This window comes from Camelus ferus, chromosome 20 (assembly GCF_009834535.1).
Source record: "Camelus ferus isolate YT-003-E chromosome 20, BCGSAC_Cfer_1.0, whole genome shotgun sequence".
In the NCBI taxonomy this organism is placed as follows: Eukaryota; Metazoa; Chordata; class Mammalia; order Artiodactyla; family Camelidae; genus Camelus; species Camelus ferus.
Window position 1 is genome coordinate 16,685,177 of NC_045715.1, and position 27,278 is coordinate 16,712,454.

At 40.3% G+C, this 27,278-nt stretch overlaps 1 protein-coding gene across 3 annotated transcripts in view; it reads right to left on the reverse strand.

Moving 5' to 3' along the window:
* DCDC2 (doublecortin domain containing 2) overlaps positions 1-27,278 on the reverse strand; it is a 139,756-nt gene that overhangs the window by 48,979 nt on the left and 63,499 nt on the right. For all 3 annotated transcript variants that reach the window (XM_032462584.1, XM_006182237.3, XM_032462585.1), the window contains exon 8: positions 25,079-25,241. In XM_032462584.1, coding sequence (XP_032318475.1) covers positions 25,079-25,241 — 163 coding nt within the window. The remainder of the gene's footprint in view (positions 1-25,078; positions 25,242-27,278) is intronic.

The following is a 27,278-nucleotide window of genomic DNA, read 5'->3' on the forward strand; positions in this document are numbered from 1 at the left end:
CAGACTAGAGGACTAGTCAGTTTCAAAATCTGAGTAATCCATAGAGGCTAATCAGCACTCCACCAGCACACAGGCGCTGGACAGACGGAACATGTTTGACAGCATTATGCTGGGGGCAGAAATAAGAGACAGCCCACACGGAGAAGCACCTGACAAGGCTAGGAGGACAAAGAACCAACCCCTCGTGCAGCTGAGAGTTTAGGACATTCATAAAGCTTCCACCGCCCAAAAGCAACAGGGGCAGCTTCATTGCAGTTAAGAGAATGGGGAGGAAATTGAATATTATAACAAGAAAATGGGCTCCTGTTTGCGCACAACTATTTGTGCAAAGTCAGAATGTCTGCTCACGAAGTGCTTAATATTGGTATCAAGACAACCAGTAACAATGAAAGTAATTATAGTTATGCATAGGGGACGATTCATCAAGGTAAACATTTAAAGGGGAAAAAAACCAGCTCTTGGGTTTTGCTTTGAAGTTCTCCTACAGGCCTTTCCAAGACTATGACCAAAAGGATAGAAAGAACTGTGAGGCTTGAACTTCAATGCTAGCGTCTTCTCCGTGGAGATTCCAGGAGGGCGGGGCATTTTATGTAAATATATTTCACGTCATCGTACACCACAGCTTGACTATGTCTCTAGAGCAGGTCTCATTTACAGGTCACAATAAAAGGTACAATCGCTGGCTTTCTTTGTCTTTTTATGGGAATGTTTCAATTTAGAAGTGAAAATTAAAAGATTTGGCGGAAAAGTATGCAGTGAATCTTATTTTTAAAATACCATGTGTCCTCTGGAATTTTAAAATAATTTCTAAAGTATTCCCTAACTATAAAAACTCTAGGGCAAAAAAAACCCCACTATTTTTCCATATTCATGAAAAGTTCACTAGGGAGAATGTTTAAATATCTTTTGGCAGTGTTTTAAAAGACTTACAAAGCACTCTGAGAGTAATCTCAAAAGAGTGTATTTAAATAGACCACCCTCCCCAAAGTTCTTCAAACCTGTGATTATTTACTGTATGTCTTCCTATATTTTAATGCTTTATTCCTAAAGGATAGTAGGTCATACGAGTGTGTTTCATACTTTACTGGCTTTATAAATGGAAAATATAATTTTCTCCAAGAGAAATGACCCAAATAGCCAATTCATATTTTGTTATTATTTAATGGCTCCTGTATCAGCTACAAAATGAAATCCCAGCTCCTTAGCCAGGTCTTGGTTGTCCTTTGAGTTCTATGTGTGGCCTCCTTTTCCAATTTCGTGTCTTTCCACCCCATTCCATCACTTTACTGACCAGCCCCCAACTCACTGTACTCACCCACGTCTCAGAGCCTGGACACGTGCCCGTTCTCTGCCTGCAATATCCTGCTTCTCTTAGTCTACCTGGAGAAGGTTTATCTCAGCCTCAGCTCTAGAGTCTTCCCTGACCTGTCCCCGTCCTCCCTCCTCACCCACCCACCCAGGCAGAGCCATGCCTCTGTTACAGTATTGACCTCAGCACGGAGACCCTGAACTCCCTGAGGACAGGCATTGCCCTTTGTCCATGCAGCACAGAGCTGGATGAGGCAGGCGATCAAGAAATGGATGAACAAATGAAGGAGTGAAGGATTAAATGAATGAATATATTCCACTGAGAAGGGACTGCAGATTTCCAGTCAAGACAGTGGGGGAGTCTATCCTCTGAGGTATCTCCTCTGTCTAAACACAAAGTAATGAGAGAGAAACATTAAAGATAGCTGGACTCAGAAACAAGCTAAACCTCTCAGTAGTCAAAGAGCAGAACAGGTGGAGAGTAGGGCTGAAACCCTGGGCTTACGAGCTCCCCATCCAGTAAAAAGGGAGTAGCTGGGGGAAACTCCACACCTGCTGGGTAACCAAGTCTTGTCCCCCTTGTGATGGGAACCAAAGCCAGGCCTGGCGTGAGACTGCACACCTCTGCAGAGTCAGGCAGACCAGGTTTAACCCAGGCTCCTCCACCTGCTAGCTGCGTGATTCTGGGCACGTCACCAAACCTACCCGTGCCTCACTTTCCGTATTTGTAGGACGAGGCTAATTAAGGGTCCAACCACATGGGGTGGTTAGGACTGAATGAATTAGTGTATTTAAAGTGCCTGAATAATGCCTGGCATTTTACAAGTGTTGACTATTATTATTACTACTATTATCACTATCATTATTCAGAGAATGACAAAATTCCACTTGCCTATTGTGGCGAAGGGCTGCAGCTTATGTGGGGCTGAGGACTAGTTTGGAAGGAAGGCCCAGGCAGGGCCTGTGGCCATGAGCTGGACCAAGCTGTTACTGGATCCACAACTGATTCTGCCATGAGTTGGAGATTGTATGGGGCAGGAATTCAATCCCAGGCTTCTGAAAGCAGAGAGATGCAACCCAAAACCACAGGGCTGGGTGTCGGGGCAGAGTGGGCTATGAAGAGAGGTCAGGAGAGAGACAGACAGGTCTAGAGATAAAACCCCGTGTGTCCTCACCACCTGCTTCATCACTTGAGTGAATATTTACTTCCAGTCTCAATGCCTATGTTTATTTCAGAACTTACACCTATAATGATCATTAATAAGGCTTATTATGCAGCTTCCTGCCAAAGGGAACTCAACATATGTATCATCCAAAAGACCTCTAAACAGACAACCAATGTTTCTGCTTTGGAAGCGAAGAGTTGCCATAAACAGAACATTTTCATCCTAAAAAGTAAAATCCAGAAGACTTCAAAGGGAATGGATTACGTTGCTGCTAACAATTAAAATCTGCTACTGTTCCTAAAATCTTGAAAGGAAAATCCAGAAATGGTGACCATCTCTGTTTGCTTCTAACAGTTCAGATGTAAATACAAGTAAGTACACAAAGATTTGGAACCAAGAAGCCTAATCGAAAGATTTTTCTTAAAAAAACCTTTTTTAAACCAGTGAGACTGGTTTAGAAGTAAATCAGGGTGGTGGGAAAAGGACAGAAAATCTACCCACTATAAAATTACAGGAGGTGAGTAGGAATCGCTCTGACTTTTCATCACAAGGTTGTTTTTTAAGTAACTCATCTTTCCTATAAATATGTATATACTTCCTCTTGCTTTGCTCCATGGAGCATATGTAATGAAGCGAAGAGAAATTGTGAAATGAGTTCCATTTTCTCACTCATTTTCATTATAAAATCAGAAGTGTATATCCACAGAAAAAGGTAACCCCAACTAAAACATCTGGTAAAACAGCTTATCGAGGCTCAGGCTTGTCTTAATACATGTAAAGGGAGTCAACTACAGTTATGTTTTGAATAATCCCAAGAAAACCCCATGAAAAATGTTTTTCTAGCCAGTGCCTACTACCTGGAATTTCATGAAAATTATCTCAGCAAATGCCAAACAATGAGACATTATTATTTTTTAACTTGGTGCAACTGAGCTTGTAGTCTTTTCAACAGGCAATTTTACCAGGGAGGGAGAGGAACAGGAGATAGTTGGGGGGCTCTAGTCCTCTAAAGATGAGGCACACCAAAGTTGCATGTGCTAAAGAAGGGAAACAGATACTGAAAGAGAGGAAGGTGAGTGCTCCAAACTTCCCAAATAAAACTCCACTCAGTCACTCACAAACATATGCTGGACTCTCTTCAATTCAAGTGAGGACTGGTTATGCATCGTTAGCACACACAAAGAGAAACTGGTTTAAAGGAGGGCAGTCTGGAACACAGGTGCAGCAAAGGGCTCTGGAGCCAGAGTGATCTGTGTTGAAATGCAGCTCTGCCCCTTATAGCTGTACGATCGTAAGTCTGTTCTTTAATCTTTCTTCAGCTCAGTTTCCAGATTGGAAATGAAACACCTTCAGCTGTTGTGGTTAGTCTATGAAAATATGTCATAAAGTGCTTTGCAGAACACCAGCATTAAGGAGCTGCTCAGAAAATTTAGCCATCCTTGTTACCGCAAGACACGGCATGCAGGAGTTCTGGGGAGCTGGCTTTGGGTTCCAACCTGGACCCGCTCCCTCACCAGATCTAGGGCCTCACACACAAGTTACGTGCTTTGAACCTCTTCAGGTCTCAGGTTCCTGATCTGCAAAACTGAGCTAGCAGCTGCCTCATGGCACTGTTATGAAAATTAAATTATACCACATTCATAAAGACAGTATAGTGCCTGGCACCCTGAAGTTCTTAATCAATGTTAGGAACAATTTGCTAAAAACCAGTTTAAGTGGAGAGGGATGTGTGATTTAAGCAAAGGTCACATAGTGACCTTTGGAATATTAAGACGCTAAGAGGCAATTTTTAATTTGTAATTCCCTTGAGGGCAGAAACATCTGTCTACTACATGCTTGGGCCTCCACATATTGGTGACTGAACCATATACAAAGATGTGTCAACTCACCTCATATAAAACACACAACAAAGAAAAATGACTATAAACATTTTCATAATACGAACTTCTGCATACATGTTAAATTAAAATAGGAGCTCAGTAGGGAACAGCTAGGAAGATGTTTGAAAATATAAAGCATCTGTCTTCACATTATGCCAATTAACCTAATGGCCTTACTCCTTTAAGACTGTAACTGCCAATTACCAACGTGCCACCCAGTGAAAAGCTTTAGTTTCTTTTCTGCATTTAATCATCTTAGGTATTTGTTTTCAGACATGAAATAGAAAGGTGTAAAATGAGGTGACCGTAATCTCGAAGATTCCTTCTACTTTGATTTCCATTCTTCTTTTTCAGTATCATAAACTCAATCCTCCAATAAGCCATTCATTCTGAAGTGACTCACTTAAGTATACTGGGTTCCCTAAACACAGGAATTAGCACAGAAAAAGGCTCTGCTTTATGATTCTATTTAAAAGAAAGTTAATGTGAGCTGACTGCTTTCAATACCTCCATAATTAAAAATATGCTACAATCACAGCTCCGTGGAGACAAGTTAGACTTGCTGAAACCTATTTAACTAGTATAAATTACTAAAATTCTACTTAGGGATCTTATGGTTTGAGTTTCGTGTTGGAAGACAATTCTCTATTCACTAAGATACTTTCTAAAATGTATTCAATTGAGAAGTTCAATATAGCTTCTCTTCTAAACTTTTCCAACAGTAAAGCCCTAACTTTGCTCATAGCTGAGCTGCTGTGACATACAGTCATGTAACCTTTCCTGAAGGAATAAGTTCAGAAGTTTCAAGATGAGGGGTGGATGTGTTAGTTGCAAAAAGCCTATATTTTAAGTATCTATCTCCATTATACTCCTGTGCGCATTTTATCCAAACCTAAATAAACCCAACCGAAAGTGTTTGAGTAATGAACAAAAATATTAAGGAGAGAGACTTCATTGAAAGGACTGCCAAGTATTTTGAGGACCACATTTCTCAAGAATATTGTGCGCTTAGCCCGGTGCTTGGAGATAGACTTGATTCTGGTACCCACCTCCCCGACCTCATTTCCCTTTATGTTAACTACATTTAAGGGAAATATTATTTAAATTGTAATTTTAAGAGTTAAAGCTCTTTTTTCTTTCTGCTTCTGAATCAGATCACTGATTATCATCTAACAGGATGAAATACATTACATATGGAGGAAAAATAACTTTTACTCTACCCCTCTGCCAACTAAAAAATTGTCACTTGCCATCTGTTTACATAAGAATGAAGTCACCAGCCATCACAGCCACTGACCTTCAACACTCCCTGAAAGGAGTTCAGGGTGGAGATCAGGAATGAGGCACTCTGTGCTTTGGGAAAAACTGGCAGAACAGGCCTTCAGATAGTTAGATATTTTCAGGAGCCCAAATTCTAGCATCTCCTCCTGTCTAGAAAAGCACTAAAATCTTTAATAGTGACATCTGCTCTTCATGCCTAGCAGCAAGCCTCTGCCTAAATGCATGGATGACTGCACACACCCCTCTTCACTAAAATCATATATAGTACTGACGTTCCCCCACTACTATTGGAGCAGTTCCTCAGAGCTATCTGAGAGGCTGTCTCCAGGGCTCTAGTCCTCATTTTGCCCCAAATAAAACTTAACTCACAACTCTCATGTTGTTCATTTTTTTTTCCGTCAACACCTCTAAAGTTTAGTGGCTGGAGTTTGTGAATTAAACTGACATGAAATTAACAGGGGAAAAGGCTGATTCACATGCACACGGAGGCTTCACAGAAAAGAAGTGAAAACCCAAAAAAGTAGTTGGGACTAGGGGTTTATATACCATTTTAACAAAAAATGCTAAACTGTAGAAAAGTGACTAGACAAAGGAGGAGGAGTTGGGGCTTCTAGGGGTGGTAAATTGCTGGATGGTAAATATACAGCTGACACTAATGGAGGTTTGTTGATACCATCTTAAGTCAGTGCCATCTCCAGTGGTAAGAGCCTTCCTGGGTGATTAAGAGTTGTTCTCTTCCTGGTGTGGGAGAGGGAGACAACTTCACAAATGGAAATTTAGGCTCTGTTTTTACGCAGAAAGGAAGAGGACAGAAAGTTCCTCCGATGTCCTCTGTTTCTCAATGGCCTTCAGTTCAAAATAAATCTTATGCCAAAGTGGCATATATTGGGGTGATGGGTTGATCCCCTTCACTCACCTTTTAGAATGACCATGTAGCAAAGAGAGAAGACAGCAGTGGGCCCATTCATCAGCCACTGATCACAGTGGCCTGTACTTTGAGCATAAGTGTAATCTGAGAGGCTTTACTGGTAGGCTCAAGTCCTTTGTTATTTGCTGGGTTTGACCCCAGTTCCTGGCAGCCTTCCTCTCCCATCTTCTTCATCAGATAATCTTTCACCTGAGGGATTCAGAGGTGGGGGTGGGGGCTGAGTGGTGAAGGACATCAACTGGCAAAAAGAAGTTGGAATCCACTGAGCCAGGGGTGAGTGCAAACAGCTAACCCAGAGCCAAGAGGCCGAAGTCAGATTGTCAAGTCCAGATAATAGGGCCAAGGGTCAACAAAGGGTGGACTGAATCACATGCCCTTGTCTGTTGCCAGTATTGACAGCTGACTAAGGTACAGGGCCAGAGTCGCCACACTGTGCTTAACAGGCAAGGACCAAAGGAACCCCACAGAGGTAACAATTTTGCAAATATTGTGCACGTCTTCCTTACAGCAATAAAAGATATGTCTTGAACATACATATATTCCATGCATTCAATTTTTAAAAGCATGTTGTGCCTTCTAGTACTATAAGGAAAAATTTATTGGTGGTACAATCATAATATGTACAATTTGCATACACAAATATATATAAAATATGTGAACAATTCTAAAAAAATGACTGCTTCAGAATGGAAATAATACAAATTCTTCTGCAAAATATCATTTCCCAACTTACATTCCAATCCTTACACCTATCCTATTAATTCAGCACTAAAAAAAAAAATCCAGAAAACATAAATCACACCCTAAAGCACTGCTATACCAGGCACCAAAATTACATAGCATGATGGTGCATTATTATGGCACTTTCCAACAGCATGTGAGAGTGTGTCACAAGCAATGAAAAATGTAATTTATTTCTACTGACAGATATTAATTGCTCTATGTTAGAAAATATTTGAACCATTACTGATAAGAAAAAATGGTAACATAAATGCCTCAAAAACAACGGCAAGGGAAGAGGTATAGCTCTAATCATAAAAACTTCCACAGCAGACGGAAAGGCAATTTCTCAAAGAGGACATCTATTATTAAAATTTGTAAGTTGTTGCCATGACACAGTTAGGAAGAGGCTCAAATGTGAAGTCACTTCCAGGAGGTCTAAAGTGTTACTAATTTCTGGTATAGCACTGGCTAATTGGAGTTTAGGATTTTGCTCTGTTTCGTTAGCAAATTGTCCTTGTTAAGGCAAAACTGGACGGTTGCGGGGGATCTTTCAGAACAAGAGCGTACATGCAGCACAGATTATTCCTTTAACAACTGAACCCCATGGTCACAAATGAATTTCACGTGTGATTTAGCAGGGTCGTGTTTTTTGCTTGTTACTACTAGGGCTACTATTACTGCTAATTGATTTTTGTCAGTTACGTTAGTGATTATGGGATTTGAGAGGCAATGTTAGGTTACACTGGCTTCCACAGCTAGCATGGCAAACAGAAGTCATCAGAAATCTCATGAAACTCTGCTACCTTCAAGGGAACTTTGGGCGAGCTCCTTCCACCCACCAACTTGATCACCTCCCCAAACGTGTGTCAACACCCATGCCCTTTCCATGAGAGCCTGCCTAAGCTAATCCACATCAGTACAGCACTGCTTCCCACTCTCTGCTCTTGGGCACCATTCTGACACCTTGTGTCCAAATTCTGTTCCACATCCCTACGTTCCTATTTCGGTCAATAGCACCACTGGTCTCTGAAAAATCTAGGCTGGATTTGTTGAGTTATCATTGAATCTACCTTATCTCATCCTCCTCATTAATCTGTTACCACCTTACTATGCACATAATCATCTCAAATCACATAATTTTTTCCAGGGCCTTTCTGGACTCCTACCAATTCCACCCTGTACACCGACATCAGATCATTCTCCCTAAAACACTACGTTCATCACATGAGACCACTCTGCGCACACTCATAATCTCCAATGCCTCGCCTCGGTAGCTGCAGGATAATTTCTAAACACATTAACTTGACATGTAAGGCCCTTGATGATCTGACCTAGCCTGCCTCTAGGGACCAGGCTACCATCACTGTGCTAACTAGCACTGTTCCCTCCAGCTAGCATGGTCTCTGAAATACAAACACAGAGTAGTTAAGCTTTCTTGCCTCTGGATTTTTGCTCAGGCAAATTCCCTGTGAACTCACATCCTTTCAAATTTTGGATCAAATTCCAGGGTCTCTACAAAACTATTTCAGCCCATAATGACTATCTCCTTCTTCCTACTGCACTCATACTGGTGGGTGGGGGAGCAGGTTCTGATTCCAGCAGGTCACAAGCCCAGTGAGGGCATGGACTATGTAAAATACTTCTAAAATCCCATAACTTACCAAAACTAACACTGGAAAAGATTAAAAGATATAAATATCTCTACACTTATTAAAGAATTGAATCTGAAATTTAAAACTTCACAAAACATAAAGCTCCAGGTCTAAGTAATTACAGCACTGAGATATCAAAAGGATAAAACATCACAGACAATTTGGATTTATTCCAAAAATGCAGTTAGTTTGAAATCCAAAAATCAATGTAATTCACCACGTTAAAACAATAAAGGGGAAAATTATAAAAGTCACTTCAACAGGTATGGAAATCCAGCCTTTGATGGATTCAAAACTCATTCCACTTTAAAACAACAACAACAAAAACCCTTGAGAAGCAAAAACAAAGGAAACTTCCCTAATAAACAGAATCTCCTGAATCTGATAAAATGTACAAAAACTTGGAATAAACATCATTCTTAGTGGTGAAATACTGAGGATTTTCTCCTTGAGATTAAGAATGAAATGAAGATGTCAGCTATCACTAATTCTATTCAATTTGTACCATAAGTATAAAAACATAAGAGGGAAAAGAAAGAAGTAAAACTATCATTATTTGCAAGTGAAAGTATACTGAATTTAGAAAATCCAAAATAAACTACAGAAATCACTACAAGTAATTAAATTTAGTACTGGTACTGGAAACAATGTCAAATATATAAAAATCAGTTGTATTTCTAATAAATCAGTGACAAATAATTATAAAATTTAAATTTAATACAACAGCATTTTAAAAAGCATAAGATACCTATGAATAAATCTAATAAGAAATAATACAGAATATATATAAAACATAACTGAGAAAATTTAAGATAGACAAATAAATGGAGAGACATACTATGTTATGTACTACTTGACTCAATATTTTAAAGATTGGTCTGTAGATTCAATTCAATCCCAATCAAAAATCCCAGCAGGCGAGTTGTGGAAACAGAGAAGTTGATTCTAAAGTGTAAAGGAATTTTAAAGTACCTGGAATAGAGAAGGCAGTCTTAAAGAAGAACAAAATAAGCTGAAAGATTTATACTAACTGGTATCAAGATTTATGATAAAGCTAAAATAATTAAGACAGTGTATCACAAAGATAAAATAATAGACCAATGGAACAGAATAGAGACGACAAACAGATTCACCCATAGATAAACATCTAATTTAAGACAAAGGGCGGTGATATGGAATTTTCAAGAAATGGTACAGCATCAACTAGATATCCACATGAAGGAAAAGTAATCTTGACCCCCTAACTCATACTATATACAAAAATCAGTTCTAGACAGACTATAGCTTTCACAGTAGACAATAAAACAACCAAGCTTCTAAATAAATAAATGTCCTGGGGATAGACAAAGAAAACATTAATGCTAAAGAAAAAAATTAATAAAGTGGACTTGGAGATTACAGGCTTCTGTCCTACAAAAGAAGTCTTTGGGAGAGTGACAAAACAAACCACAGAATGGGAGAGAATATTTTCATATTGAATAAGTGAGTCGTTTATAAAGAAGTCCTATAAATCAATATGAAAAGGGCACACAATCCAACAGAAAAATGGACACAGACTTGAAAAGAAACATTACTAAAAAACATATCAAAATAGCTAAAAGATACACAAAAAGGCATTCAACTTCACTAATCATCAGGAAAATGCAAATTAAAATTGCAATGAAATACCACTCTTCACCCACTAGAATGGCTAAGATTCTTTAAACTGACAATAATACATGCTGGGGAAGCTGTGTTGAAACTGGAATTTTCACACATTGGTGAGAGTGTGAGCTGGTACAACCACTTGGGAGCATTATTTGGCAATATCTATTAAGGAGGAAATATGTATCTCATATGACCAAGGAATTCAACTGAAGTACTTGCACATGTTCACCAACAGATAAAGAGCAAAATATTTACAGTAGCACCACTCACTAAAGCCCCAAACTGGGAACAACACAGAAGCCCATCAACCGTGGAATGCATCAACAATGCTTAATAAATAATAAGCAATGGAATGCTATACTGCAATGAGCATAACAAACTATTGTTATATGCAACAAAATGAATAAATCTCACGAACATAATTTTGAATGAAAGCCAAACATAATAGGTTGCAATATAGTGTATAATTCTATTTTTTAAAGTTCAAAACCAGGAAAAACTAGTCTATGATGATAGAAGTCAGGATAATGGTTTTCTTCAGCGGGGGAATGTCTAGAAAGGTGGGGGGGGGGCTTCTGAGTTGCTGGTTGTGGTATGATCTGAATTAGGTGTTTGTCCCCAGTTCCTGGGTTCCTGACACAGAATTCCTAAAAACCTTGGAATTTCCTGAGTGATGAGGGTGACAGGAACGTCTTTTGTTCTAATGAGGTGAATCTTGGCAGGAGTCTAGATTGCTATAGGAGGGGAGCTGGTTGATGAAGAAAGCAAGCCTTGATTAAAAGTCTGGTACTTTCAGCAACCCCCTCAACCTCCAGGGAGGGGTGAGGGCCTGGAGGTTGAGTTAATCATCAGTGGCCAGTGATTTCATCAATCACGTTTACATGATAAAACCCTACAGGGCTGGATTGGGAGAGCCTCTGGGATGGGAAACACATCAAGATGCTGGGAGGGTGGCACACTGGGAGAAGGCATGGAAGCTCCATGCTCCTCCCCTCACACCTCGCCCTAGGTGTCTCCTCCATCTGGCTGTTCCTGAGTTGTATCCTTCACAATAAACCAGTAATCGTAAGTAAAGTACTTTCCTGAGTTTTGGATGGGGGATGTGGGAGTGTGGTATAGAAAACCCCCACTCTGTAGCCAAATCAGACAGAAGTGAGGGTAACCTGGGGACCCGATACTTGTTATTGGCACCCGAAGTGCGGGCAGCCTTGCAGGACTGATCCCTTAAACCTACAGAGTCTGGTGCTAATTCCGGGCAGGCAGAGTCAGAACTGAACTGAATTGTGGGACACCTCGTCGGTGTTGGTGAGTTGGAGAAACCCTGTGGAAAAGACACCACACATTTGGTGTCGGGGTGAAAAACATCTCGCGCTGGTAAAGTTCTGTTCCTTGATCTGGCTGCTGGTTATGTAGGTCTACCCAATTTAGAAGATCCCACAAGATGTCTACTTACGACTTGAGCACTCTTCTATATACAAGTTATGTGTCAGCAAAAAGTTTATACTCAAAACCATGCCCAGCATCATATGTCTGTGTAGCCACTCACTCTTCTGGCGGATAGCAGGATGCTCAAGTGAAGAAAAGGAGGTCCAAAAATTCAGATATTTCTGCTGCGTGGAGCTTAAGAGAACAGAGCTCAAGAAAAAGTAAACAGAGGAGAGTAAGCAGCCTGAGTGTGTGAACAGGAGAGGGATTCGTCAGGAAGCTGAAGACTGAGCCTTCGTAAAATTTTGTTGAGGGGAGGGGAGCGGATTTAAAGTTAAAGCCCTGCCATTTAACGTGGGAAATCAGAAATGTAAATAATCTCTAATCCAAAGTGGCTTTTAAATCCTCTATTAATGGAAAATCCGATATCGTGTCGACAGCACTACACAAAGAATGATTTCACATTATAAACTGAGGAAAATTCATCAACTCAGTTTGGTTTTAATAGCCTCCGTTTTTTAGTGCTATCTTCTTAAAGCTGTTATCTCGGCAGCACACTGCACCAATTCAGGGGCCATCTGACCACGATGATTTTTTTTTTTATTAAATTATAACGAGATTAATTTTTCAGTTTTCCCCACATAAAGCCATATATTGCACCTCAGCTTTAATACTGATTTCTTAAGTCAAGTAAGCAAGTCTTTTCCCTAATCTATCACCTTTCCCTAAATTTAAATAAAATGCCTCCACTTACAAGGATGTGTATCTATTTTGCCTGAACTCTGTGGCAGGCAGAGATTTGCTGAATCTCTGTGCCCCTGGGAGATGTTTGATTAGCAAATCTGATCTACTCAAGCTAATTCCAATTTTTAAATATCACCATAAAAAATTGCAGTGCCTAAATTCAAATAAAAGCACAGCAAAAAAAAAAAAAAAAAAGTACAATGTTTGGAAAAATGCAGTCATTCTCTCATTACATTTTACAGAGAGCTACCCAGATGGTGGGCCCACAAAGATGGACAAGCCAATGATAAGAAGTCCTGGCTCACAAATTGTCCATGGGCCAGTGGAGAAGGGCATGAGAAGAAATGGTTCTACTGTGATGTAACACGCACTATGGTAAAGTCGTGTCCTGCTGTCAGAGGTAGAGTGAGCAAAGGCTCAAGGCTGAGGATGTTGGGACCAATTTTATAGAAGGGATGATGCCACAGTGAGTCTTACAGAGAAGTTGACGGGAATTGGGAGGGTATTCTAGGCACATGCAAAGGACATGGTAATGGCTCATGGAATTAAGAAAACTCTGGGAAGTTCTGTATGCCCAATATGCATGCAAGAAGCTGGTGGTGGAAGATGAGGTTGGTTGGTAAGAAAGGCCATGAAAGTGAGAAGCTCCTGAAGGGATTTCACTAGAGCAGTTTTGCAGATTTAGGACACTGCCAGTAGAGCTATGAAGGGTAGCCTGGGAGGGAGCTCAGGAGACCTAGAAGCCTGGAGTCTGAATGAAAAATACGGAGTTTAAATCCAGATGGACCAGGCAAGGAGGACCAGATCCAAGAGACTCTCGGAAGGTGAAATCAGTGCAAATTAGCCCTGAGTGTGGAGGATGAGGGACATGCACAAGTCTAGGCTGACTCTAAAGTTAACAAGATTAAAATGATGGAATGGGGTGATGTAGAGGGGGTCAGAAGGAAGGGGGAAGGACTAGGGGTGTCCTGAATACCACCTCAAGCCGGCAGAAACTGTAAACTCCTCCTCTGATCCCTGCCCACCAACACACATCGCTCCCGAGTTTCCGCCTCTGTGGTCCTCTGAGACAGGGACTATGTGAAGGAAACTAAGGATACAGAGACAATTCAGGGCTTGGAGAATGATTTTTTTAATGTGTGTGTGTGTAGGAAGCCTGTGAGAAATCAAGGTAGAAATTTTAAGTCAAAAATAGAACCCTTCATCTAAGAAAAGTGGTTGAGTCTGGGAACAAATTCCAATGTCACATCCATAAGGAGACTGATGAGAATATGTTAAGGGCCTTTCTTAGTTAGGGACACAGAATAATGAAAAATGAAAGTCTGTTGGTCACTTTAAGGAAAAGTCACAATTTTTGTTGCTCTTATGGGCAAATGTCCTTTAGCAGAAACAGTGATGTTCAGTCACCATAATGATTTTTGAGAAGAGTACACAGGAACTTCTGAGTTAATCTGAGTAAGGATATAAAAATAACATTATAAGATTAAACCATCAAGGAAAAGCCCCCACCACCAAACAAACAAACAAAAAATTACAGCAGTTCTCCAATTGTCCAATGAACAAATTCGTGGAATTGCTCCCCTCTTGCTTATGTTAAATTAAATCACCATCCCAATTTGGAGGATTGCTTAACATTTGACTACTCTGGGTTTAAAATGCATTAGAGATTTAAATGCTGAATTCAGTCCTGGTTTTCCTCCCCCTGCCCCCAACTTATCTGGCCAGAACTTCCTCTCTCAAATATCAATTCCCAAAGTCAGATTTATCCTCTCTCCCCTGCCCTCAGAGTCTTTTACGGGGACCCCATTCTGCCACCTGACATATCCTACCTTGACCTAAAGGCGCTTTTGAGTCCCCAACTCAATTTTAATCTTCATGAGAAGAAAACCACATTTTTTCCTCATTTTTATGCCTCTCCTCCAAGGAAAGGACTCATCATGCTGACGATAAAATGCAATGGAGCAAGGTAGAGCCAGGAGGTTAACCTAGAAACTAGCTGGAGTGAAAGAGAATGGATGCTCAAGGTTATTCTTAGTTTTTTTAATGTTTTTAGAAGAAATGATTTTGTCTGCTCAGCTGACCCTTTTCTTCGTCTCTCTCCTTCTAGTTCTTTCTAAGCCTACTAACTTTCTTTAGCTTCTTTGTCTTTCTGCAGACTTCTTCAGCTTTGAGCCTGAGACTAGGATGGCGACTGAGACTTGGAAGGAAGAGGGAAGGGAGCCATAAGAAGGCAGCTGCTTGGGGCAGTATGAATGAATAATGGGGTCCCCCACCTCCCCATCTCCAGGCTCCCTCATTCCAGGCACTAAGGTTCCTCATTTCAGACTTGGAGATCATTCCAAACTAATTCATATCTCCTTACAGAGATATTGCTATAAACCACTAGCCTCTTCAGGCACTTTCTACTTCATAAAAGTGTTTTCCTCATTCACTTTCATTAATGTTCCATTATGATAAAAAAGCTAAATAACCATCATCGTGCTTCTAAATTATAACCCCAGGGTCAACCTGGGAATAAAGTCTAAAGAGAATTTGATGATTCGCCCAACTAATTTCTGAAAAGGAGACAGGAAGCCTGCCTCACAAATGAAAAACTGCCTTATAGCCGTCTGCCTGCTACAGAAACTTTTTATTTCTTTGTCCCTTCTGTCTCAGGCTTGCTCAGAAAATAAAAACTTCCTAAGGGGTGAATTCATCCATCTAAATGCTATCAAGTTCTGTAGCAATTAGATCTGGAACTCTTGCTTTAGTTGGCAAACCTCCCCAAATTGAAAATGTAATGAATCTCAAACATGCTAGGATGGAAATGCTGGAGAAAATCTGGGGACCATGTGTCAGTCATGGTGCTTACCGATTCCTTTTTTTTTTTAATTTATTTTTAGTGGGGGTACTGGGGCTTGAACCCAGGACCTCGTGTATGCTAAGCAGGTGCTCTACGCCTGAGCTACACCCTCCCACTACCAGTCCCTTTTAAGATTTGTCCTGAGTGGTTACTCTTCTTGTCTCCCAGGACAATGACAGCCCACACTGCTCATTCCAAAACTAGATGGAATCATTAAGAACTTTGATGCCAGTGAGGGCTGGATGATGGTATTCTTCTATTTAATTAAGAAAAACAGTCATTGTTCCCTTTTGCTCCTATTACATGCTTGGCCTAGTCTGACATGGGAACTGTCTATTTGTTCAGTTGGATCTTTTTGGTAGTTTTACAGTTGTAGAGGACTAGTCATTCATTTCCCAACCACAAAATTTTCACCTCACACAAAAAAGCAATTTTAGAATTCTGAACCATCATTTTCTTCAAATCCCTCATTATGTACAGCTTAAATCCATTTTCTTGCTATTATTTTTTTGCCATTCAATTACTCTACAGAATGACTCTGCCTCTGTTTTTGATCTGAGACGTTAATGCATTTTTACTTTTCCAGGTGCTGTGCACACAAAGTTTATAACACTGCCCTAGGGACGAGGTATGGAAGATCACCACACCGATACGATGCAGAGTTCTGTGCCTTGCGTTTGGTCTTAGCTTTATATAAAATATATACAGCATTGCTCTAACACACTTAGGCTGGAGGCAACTATAAAGTCTGATTAAGTCTGTAATCATGGGGAAAACTCTGAACTTAGGGACAAAGGACCTCAGTTCACATGCTGTGATACCCTGGAAAGAAACAGCTGCCATTTATTAAAAGCCTTCCAGCTCGCTGAAGACTGCAAGATACTAAACCTTCCTGCACCTTAGTCTTCGGATCTGTAAAATGGACATGATGATTTCCACTTATGAATATGATTTCCACTTACCCTTCTGTGTTTGTCCCATAAAACAAGCGAGGTAAATAGAGGTGTAAGTGCTAACCAAAGGTTTTTCATTTCTACTTCTTCACGTCCTCCTCCTGTACTTGCTCCTTAAGAGTTAAGGTTGGCCCTTTTCTTCTAAATCTATGAGTCCTCCCTGGGCATCTCTCCTTCACCTTGGCCTCAGCTCTCACCTGTATGACCCCCAGATCTCCGCCTGCAAGAGGAAGTCTTTCCCTTTCTAGTTGATCCATGTCTACCTCCGTTAGATGCCGTTTAAGTCCCTTAAGTCAACATGTACAGCCTTTCCCTCCTGTTGTGCACATTTCCTGGAAGTTAATGACACCAACCATCTCCCTTGGTACCCAGGCCAAATACTCAATGTCCCCTTGGATCCTGCTTACTGTCTCCCACCTTCCCTTGTGATCTCAGGTCATACTTAATCTGTCTCCTGCATATTTCTCAAAGCTGTCCTCTCCTCTCTATCCCACTGTCAAAGACTGTCAGGTCCACCACTGTTTCCCTCCTTGTCTACAGGAGGCCTTCTCCATTACCCTACCTCTGGGAAATCCTCCTCTGATTCCCTGCCCTTAACCTTGTCGACCAACCCAAAGGTCTAGGGAAGCTTTGGTGGACAGTTCCCATACACTCCCAGGCCTTCCTACCTCAAGGTCCAGAGTCTCTGCCCTAGAACTTTCTCTGGCCAAAGAAGCTTGTTCTGCCTGAGTGTGAGACAGGCCAGAGTACCAGGGAGTTAATGTTCCAAGAACAACCCTCAACTAATGAAGAACAGGAAATGGCAGGCAGATGTCCCAGCTTCCTCATCCCTGCATGGGGCAATGCTGAGATGTGTTTCATACACTCTCTCAGAAGGTTCCAGCAAGACAGAGCCTCAGTTGCTCCCAGGGGACTTGATTCAATACCCCTTTTATTAGCTTCCATGACTTACCTGCCCAGGCTTTCTGGGACCACCTCCCAAATGAACTACTTGCACCCAACTCCTTCTCTCAGATCCTCACCTATTAAGCAAAGTTTTGGGGAAACTGAAATTAAGAGGAAGGAGGATGGCATCAGACTGCTTAATGGTAACAATGAAAGTAAAAAGGTAGTGAAGTAATATTGAAATTCTCAGTGAAAAGTATTTCCAACCAGGAATTCTATGTCTACCCAAACTAAAAATTAAATAAGAGCGTATGCTGAAGATATCTTCAGACACTTCAGGAAATGACAGTAGGTTCGCTGGGTATGAGCCTCCACCTTACAATCATCCCGAAGCTTCGTGTGACCCCAAGGGGCCAGGAAGCCGTGCAGGGTGCCGGGCTGCCCAGCCAGGGCCGTGGGAGTTGTCCTCGGCCATCTGGGAGGAGGCTTCTTGTTTCTCCCTATGGCGCAAGCACCCTCCGTAAAGCGACTCCCCCTCTGTGCTGGCACCCTGACCATGAAGCACAACACAGCCCGGGAGAAAGCCAGCTACCATCAGTCCAAAGGTGACAGACGTGTGCAGGGGTAGAAGATGCCTTGTCAGCTCTGCTGACTGACCTCCCGGGGAAAAGTGGCTTTTATAAAGGCCTTTTAAAGGAATGAAACCTTGCCCAATTTCACAGAAACAATGTGGTATTCTCACCTACTTGCACAAAATAAGAATAAATGGAGAGCTTTAAACCTACAAAGCTCAGAAGTACTCTCTACGTAGTTTCCCTTTATCTTTATCCCGACTGGGCGAGCACACTGCATAGTGATTTGCAGTAAAGCGTGTATCTCCTCTCCAGAACAATTAAGATAACTGGGAAGAATGAAAATAGAGTTCATATAAAAACTAGCCACAGTCTACAAAGGAGCTGCAGCGTTTATACGAGGGAGAGAAACATCCCTCCCCCGTTGCATCGTACCAAGTGGTACTAGAAATCGTTCCAGACGTCATACTAAATGCATTTAAGCAGCAATGGCCTTGTTCTCAGCTACTGCGTGGCTACTTTCTACGTTGGCAAAACTGACTCAGAGCCCTAGGAGATGACATAATACCAAGCAGGAAGAAACTGTCGATGCTTAAAACATAAGCACATTTTGGCATTTATGGGTGCTGAATGGAGTCTGGTCATTGAAATGGAGAAGGAAATTGCTTCTACAAAAACTTCTCCAGGTGAATTTCTTGATAAAGATATAATTATGACTCCTGGAGGAAAATGTGGACGTGCTGAGCAATTAGTACACAGGAGAGAAAATGGAGTTGCCCTGGCGATTAGCAAAGTGCGGTACAGAGTAAGCGTGCAGTAAACGTTTATCGAGGAAATGGAAGTGGTGTTCTCAGAAAGGGGGTGGGTTCCTAAGTCCCAGGATTCATGAAACTTGGGGAAGGAAATTCAGGTTCACTGACGAACTTGGGATACAAGAGCTTAAGTCCTTGGATATTGAAGTAACTACTAAAAAAAATAGGATGTGGCCATTTGATGAATAAACTAAAGGTCAACCTCAAAAATATCCACCTTCTTTAAGGTTTCCAAATACTGAAAAAAAGTGGGTCTGAATGCTGAAGACTTGGACTCAGCCCAGTCTGGTGTACACAAGAGGAAAGATGCATTATTATACCACACTGCAGAAGAGGAAAATCACTTGGTTAGTAATAACTAACTCCTACCATGTACAAAAAAGCAAAGGCTCAAATCAATCATCCCCATCTACGAAGGGAACACGGAAAATGGAAGAATGGAAGAGGAGAAAACGGAACTCCTCAAAATCTCTCAGATAAGCTACTGGGTCGACTGTGACACATCAGCACACATCACTAAAGAAGACACGTCGAAGACCAGACGCATGAAAGCCGCCCTCACTCCTCCCACTGCACTCCCAGCATCCGTGCCCTCCGAACAGTCCCACGGGGGTGTCCACCTCTTAGCCAGCTACATGTCAGCATGGCATTTTCCAGAAATCACTAGCCATCGGTAAACACTTTGACTCTGGAAAGAATGGTTTCTCCTCTTTTTCCCCCATTTGTAAAACTGGAAAAATGCTGTTTATCTAATTCTGAGGATTTGTAGATGATGAAGCTTATGAAATGTCAGGTTAAAATTCACAATCGAGATGCTCTAAAGCATGGGTATCAGAATTGTACCGTTACTCAGTGTTTGGAATTTGTCACCCTTAATTTTAATTGTCACCACAAATGTAGGCATAATGACTATATATAAAAATAGATTTTTTTAAGAAGTTTCTTCTGTATAGCACAGGAACTATATTCAATACCTTGTAATAACCTTTAATGAAAAAGAATATGACAATGAGTATATGTACGTATATGCACGACTGGGACATTGTGCTGTACACCAGAAATTGACACATTGTAACTGACTGTACTTCAATTAAAAAAAACAAATGTAGGCATAATGGATGGGGACACACACACACACACACACACACACACTCACTCTCAGCATCGAGTGCTTCTCCATCCAGTGCACAAAGTAAGAAGGCAGGATTCGAAAAGAATCTTTTCTAAAAAGGGCTAGGATCTCACTCCTCTCAAACTGAGATAAACATCTCACTGGTATTCAGCCAGCCTCTAATTTTTCAGTCTCTCAGCTGAAAGTGAAAAGCCAAGTCTACACAGGCCGACCTCGTTTTACTGCACCTCACAGACACTGCGACTTTTACAAATTGAAGGTTAGTAGCAACCCTGTATTGTCAGATGATAGTTAGCTTTTTTTTTTTACCAACAACATATTTTTTAATTAAGGTATATACATTTTTAGACATAATGCTATTGCACCCTTAAAAGGGTATGTATGTCGTAGTGTAGAGTATAAACGTAACTTTTATCTACACTGAGAAGCTAAAATATTCGTGTTTGCTTTATTGAGACATCTGTTTCATTGTGGTAGTCTGGAGCCCAACCTGCAAGCGCTCCAAAGTATGCCTGGATCCTAAACAAATATTTATTAATAGAATTCAAATTGCTATAAAACTTCAAGAAATTACTAAAATCCCTGGCTGTACTAGATTTTTGTTATACAATATGTCATTCCAACAAGGGTCACTGAGGCACAGAAAAATGCTTATTTTACAAATTTTTATCACACTAGTACTCATCACAGCAAAACTTGACCCATACCCCACAGTACTACTGCCACTGACATGGTAAGTTCCGATCCACAAAGGAATAGAGACCTGTATTTTCCCTGTCACAGAGTCAGTACAGCGGCAGCAGACACCAAGGAATCATACATCTTCCTCAGCTTCTTAAACACAACCAGTGCCCTGCTTTGTGAAATCATCTTGGCCCCTTCTTACTTCCGTCCAATACATGACACCCCTTAGCAGGTGAGACTTGGGAGAGCACACTTGGAAACTATGTTTCCTCTTTTATCTTGACTCTCCTGTGACTGGGAACCTGGCAAGTGCCCAAGCAGATCCATCAGCTGAAGCAAAGAAGCTCAAGTCTCAGTGCCCCGGGATCTGACTCTGAGGATGGACTGCAGGAGTGCCTCAAGCTCAGGGCGACACAGCAGACCGCGTGCAGGCAGTAGCTATTACAGAATCCAAGAGCACGCCTGCCCAAGGGCAGTCACTCAGCAAGGTCTCAGTATTCAGACATCCTTTCCTGGCACTGCACCTGCTCCCTCCCTATCATTCACTGGGAGTCTAAACATCACAGGTTCCTGGGGAACAGTCACCGAACGATGCTGGGAACAAGCCAGGAACTGCGTTCAGGGCACTGGTCCACGTACGTGTGCACGCACACGCCCACCTACCCATGCAAATAGGAGGAGAGTCACATCCTTCAGAAGAAAACAAGTCTTGATTTTGCTTATATTTTAACACTTTTAAAAAGTATTTTTAATTATCAATACCATGTAAACCATAGCAATATAGGCCAGGCTATTATCTCTACGGCTTTTCCAAAATTTCTAAGAAGCCCTAAACTCACATACTTCCTGTGTTCCAAGGGTTCTAAAAACACTAAGTTTTTCACATAGAAAATATTTAAAATATCAGTGAATAAAACCAATCCCCAAAACACTACTTGGAAGTGATCATCATTACAATTTTGCTCAGAGAAGAGAGTGTAGCTAGTTAACAGCCTCTGAAACCTATGTCAAGGCACCGCTCAAGTGGAAAGTGTAAGGAAAACATAATGCTGGTCAGTTAAGCTGATATTTAAATGCAGCATTAAACATGCATTTCATACCCAACTTCATCAATCACCAACCCATCTCATTTTGCATTTTGGCTACCGAAAGAAAATGGGATTTGTTTCCCTGAAGAAATATGTCACTGCTCTGCTTGAATTATTAAGCTTTACTATTACAGAGAGAAACCTAGTCAGGAAAACAGGAAAAAAGAAAAAGAAATAAAATTAGACCCAGGTTGCCATCTACAGACTGATATCAGCACTGCTCATTCATGAAGCATTAGCCATTAGAATATCAGTAAATATGAGCAGTTAAAAACAAAGAGAAAAGGACAAAATGAATGACCACAGTTGTAATTATAACAAAAATCAAGGCAGCCTACAAAGTCCCTTTTTCCTAATAAATGTGAGAACAGTAAAGAATACCAGATCAAAGATTTGCACAATTTAACATATGTTATGAAGGCATCATAGATACACATCCTAACTCTAAAATTTAACACTCTGAAATAAAATTGAGTAGATTACCTGGTTCCAAATTTAAAATATTTTTAAGCAGAAAAAAAGACTACATTTCATCTCTAAAATCGAATTCTTGCAGTTTTTATTTGATATTTGTGCATATTGAGAAATGATCACCACAATAAGTCTAGCTTTTTTCCTTGTGATGAGAACTTTAAAGATATATTCTCTTAGCAACATTCGAATATTCAATACAGTATTAAATTCTTGCATTTTTGACTCATTATCTTGACTCACTACACACCTTCCCTTTCATTTTGCTTCAAGTCCTTATAGCTTTTCCCTTTCTGAAGAATAAGAGCTTTCTGGAGACATGAATATCCAAAATCACACACTTGGTTCTAATTACTAAAATAGATGTCATTAAAGCAAAAAGCAACTGCAGTAATAAATGAATATGGATGTTGCAGAAGTTAAAAAAAAAAAGAGGAAAGAGGAGCGATAAAGAAAGATACTTTTGATTATATAACCTAGAAAATGTCTATAGCTAAAGGCATCTGGAGGGGGATCTGATAAGGAGAAATAGCTCAATTTTCAATAATTCTACCTGATAAAACTGAAAAAGGAGGGGAGGAAAAAGTATGGATTTAAGCTAATATCCTTCAACTTATCAAGTGACGATTTAATCTCATAAACTACGCAAAATCTTTTCTTCATTTTCCCTGGGAACATTGTTTTTGGAAGCCAAGATTCATTTTCCAGGTCATATGTTCTTTCTATCAAGATGAAAAGGTAAAAAATGCTTCATCTAATCTCTTATATATGCTTCTAGATCAATGGTATAAGCCTCCTACTGGGGAAAAAAATTCCCCAAACCCTCATATGAAAGATACCAGCCGTTGTTCTATGTAACACTGAGATACAGCCGTCAAAAACCTATAATCAGCATATGATAAAACTACATTGCAAAATGTACACTCAGTTTGGGCAATTAACAGAAACAGCTGCAGGTTTCTCTAAAGACACAGCACAGCTGAGGGCTTCTGCCTGTTCTTAGCACTTTAAAAAATGGGACTCGTTTCAGTGTTCAACATGTTTTTGTTATTTTCACCTCCACGATACAACTTTTATTGAAAACTATTTGTGAATTTCTGCAAAAGCAAAAATACTGAAAATTCAACTTTTTAATAAAGGTTACTTTCCTAGGAAGGAGAGAAACACTGGTTCAGCCTCATGTGTTCCCAAGTTTCTACAAATGAGATAACCTGAAAAGATGATGGTCCCCTTTCTTCTGAGGGACAACTACTGAATCTAAAGACTTTTAAAAAATACGTTGGAAGTGGGAGTTGGGATTTTCATAAACTAGAAAGAGTCTCACAGAAAATAAGCAAGTAACATTTTATAAAAGCCTTTAATCAAAAATAATTCATGAATAGTTTGAGTCCTGTTTCTTAGTGGGTTTTAAAGTGTTACAGAGACATCCATTTTGTAATTTCCACCATTCATTCATCAGTTTTTATCAGTGTCTCACATCTGTCAGACCTGTGCTAGTTGTTGGGGTTAAAAAAACAAAACTAGTAAGACATAGTCCATAGACAATCTAGTATATACTAATTAAAATAAACCCTCTATGAATTCTAACTGAAAAAGATACATGCATCCCAATGTCATAGCAGCTCTATATACAATAGCCAAAACACAGAAACAACCTAAATGTCCATCGACAGATGACTGGATAAAGAAGTTGTGGTATATTTATACAATGGAACACTACTCAGCCATAAAAAGAAATAAAATAATGTCATTTGCAGCAACATGGATGGACATGGAGATTGTCATTCTAAGTGAAGTATGCCAGAAAGAGAAAGAAAAATACCATATGATATCACTCATATGTAGAATCTAAAAAATAAAAGACAAACGATCTTTCTTCTGACGCTTTCATCACCTGTGTAACTTCTTCTAAACCTTCCAACAAGTTCCTGCCTCTTCTCAGCTGTGAAGCCCATGTGAGCAAGAATTCTAATGTGCCTCTTCACGTGGACAGTGACGTTAGCTGGAGCTCCCAGGTGGAAGATGGAGCTCTGGCCATGAACTTGAAATCTGACCCCATTCATCCTTGTCCAGGGCCACCCAGCAAGTCCTCCTGCGGGGGTGAGTGGGTCCCAGGGGCAAGGAGAAGTAGTCACTCCGTGGGCCATGTCCCAGCCCGCCAGCCATTCCTGCCCACTGCATCACTCCACTTGTATGTGCCCGCCCCACTGAGAACACGCTCAAAATAAAACCAGAAAGAGCCTGTCTTCACAAAAAAAAACTGAGATGGAAATTCACAATTCTGATGGCACACGTCGTTAGTTTATCACATTTTTACCTGGAAATCTTGTACGAATGCAAACATTTTAAAAATTATTTTATACCACATCTCACCTGGTTATTCAAGATATAATTAATTTTGTTACATGTTTACTGGTACAGTGTGTGTGTGTGTTTAGTATTCTTTTGGATATGAGTAAAATCAGTGAAACATCTTTTTGGGAAAAGTGATCTCTGACTAAAAGTAACTTGTCATAAATGTGGACAAAGGTTGTAGACACAAATAAAAGAGACCAATGTTAATAGTGGCTGGTAAAAATGCACTTTTGGTAGGATCACAGGATGGTAAAATCTACCTTTTCTAATAAGACCACTTCAAGATATATTTTATCTCAAAACACATGTCCTCGCAGCACGATCTCTAATTACAAATAGAAATTAAGCATGAAAAACAGCAGCATCTCTCATGCACAGAAAGTCTTTGAAAGCCCTCATATATGAAATAAGGGGTATCTTCTGTGGGCCCAGGCAAGCAACTGGATCTGTTTACAAATTAAAATTGTATCACAGCCCTAAGATAATGATAATCAATAATAACAATATAATAATAATAACAACAAACTTACCAATGTTTGGAACTGTTTGTGGCGAATTCTTTAACTTTACACTTTGCTTCCCTTTCATGGGTTTTTCCGAAGTCATGTCTTCTTTTTTCCCTTTCCTCTTTGCGAGCTGAGGAGATGAGTTGTCACTGGATCCGACTGTTGACTTAGATTGGCGGTCATTTCCCTACAGGACAAAAGATGAGACCCTCACCGTTGGCTGATGAGCCCTCTGCATGATTACGATTTGATACAAGCCTTTAACTAGGGGTAAACAGAGCAGGGGTGGGAGACAGGGTTATCGCCCTGATTCTGCTACTGCATGTTATGCTGTGCACCAGGAATTGACATAACATTGTAAACTGACTATACCTCAACAAAAGAAAAAGAAAAAAAGACCACATGCCCCCCATTCCTTCTGGAAAGGTTGACCATACTTTCTGATTCCCAGGTGCCTCCCGAAATGAAGACCTTGCATCTGCACAGTGAACTTCTCAGTACGAAGATGAGGTTAAGTTCAGTGGCTCCTGTCACTGGCCCAGCACAGCTCCGGGGAGCCACTGCAGTGTGGCTGCTGTAAGTAACCAGGGAACAGCTGTGCTGATCCTTAGCCGCTGCTTGGCCTTTGCTGCAGCAAGAAATGCCCTCTTGACAAGACAGCATTGGCCTTTGGGTGTTCAGGTGCTACACTTACCTGAGTGTGTAAGGTGTGAGGCAGCAGGCGGCAGAAAGAATGCAAGTCTGAGAGACCCAAAATACCTGACTCAGAGCCACTGCCCTGCCACTAACCACCAATGGGAATTTGGGCTGACTACCGCCTACCTTCTTTGAGCCTCTTTCCTTATCAACTGAATGGGGTTAATGTGCCTGCCTTTAGGTCCATCATGAGGATGAAATGGTAACATTTATAAAGTAACTAGTACAGTGCCTGGCATGTGGTTTTTGTTCAATGACTATCAGAGTGATTCCTCCAAAAGCAGAGAGTTAATATCCGTTTCTTTAAAATCATAATCACTCCATATCAAATGCAATCTTTATGCAACATCTGTACTATGCTAATATCTGAAAATAAGTATAGTAATATTAAATAAACAACTCTGCCTAGAAACCTATTATAACTGCTCGTTTTAAACATTTATATATTCAGTCATCCAGAAGCACTTAAATAGTTTTAGCTATCATCCAATTATGAATAGAGAAATTCACAGCCTTACAAATGAAGTTATTCATGCTATTTTGTCATTGCCTACAAGAAAATTAATTATGCATCGATTTAGTAACAGTATGAAAACTTGTCCAAATCTATAACATTTTTGCATAATTTAATTTCCTATTCCAATTGCAATTTAAACATAGTTTCCATTTAATTATTGCATTAACTGCAACAAGAGTTGGTTTTTTTCCTTTCGTTTTCTTCAATGATTCTTTCTTGAAAGACCATAAAACAGCAGGAGAAACAGCTAATATGATTCTAGTGGAGATTCCAAAACCATCCTTGGAGTAGGAACCATCAACCAGGACTTCTATTTTCAAAAGAGTCTATTCATCCCAAGATTTTAAAACTTTCAAAGCCTTGAATGAGAGGAGCGACCCTTCTAACAAGCCTCCTAGAATGTTCGGAGAATGCTGTTGATCTTTCAAGGACTAAAATGAAAAAGAATGGGAAATTCTGGATTTCAGCATAAGTGTTTTTTACAGCTCTCTGGGAAAAGTCTTAGTCACTAAAGGGGCTTAACAAGGGAGACGCAGAAGCTCCACTCAAGTCCCTGAGGATTCACACAATTTTAAAAACCAACTCTCTTGTTGAATGTACAGGAAGTTCGATTCACTACACTTCTGAGAGGGACACCCAAAAGGGTGGTTTCGGAGCATCAAGAAAGACTAGTTGCTTCCAATAACTATACAAGGCATGGCTTCGGTAACTGACACTCAGGCACTCAAACATCGATTACAGACTAACCATCAGGCACCTTGTCAGTAAGAACTAAATTAAACGGAGAGAAAGGGAAGAATTGTTTTGTAATTAGTAGACTGGAAGGAATTTAAATGCTTTTCTTCTTGAAAGAGAAAACATGTTGATGTGTCTAAAAATATAAAATACATATGTAATAAATTAATACAAACATAAATTATTTAATATAAATTACATATACTCATATTTATTTACATAATCATATAAATTAGAGATAATAAATAAATTAGTAGAAAGAGAGAAGGGTAAAGG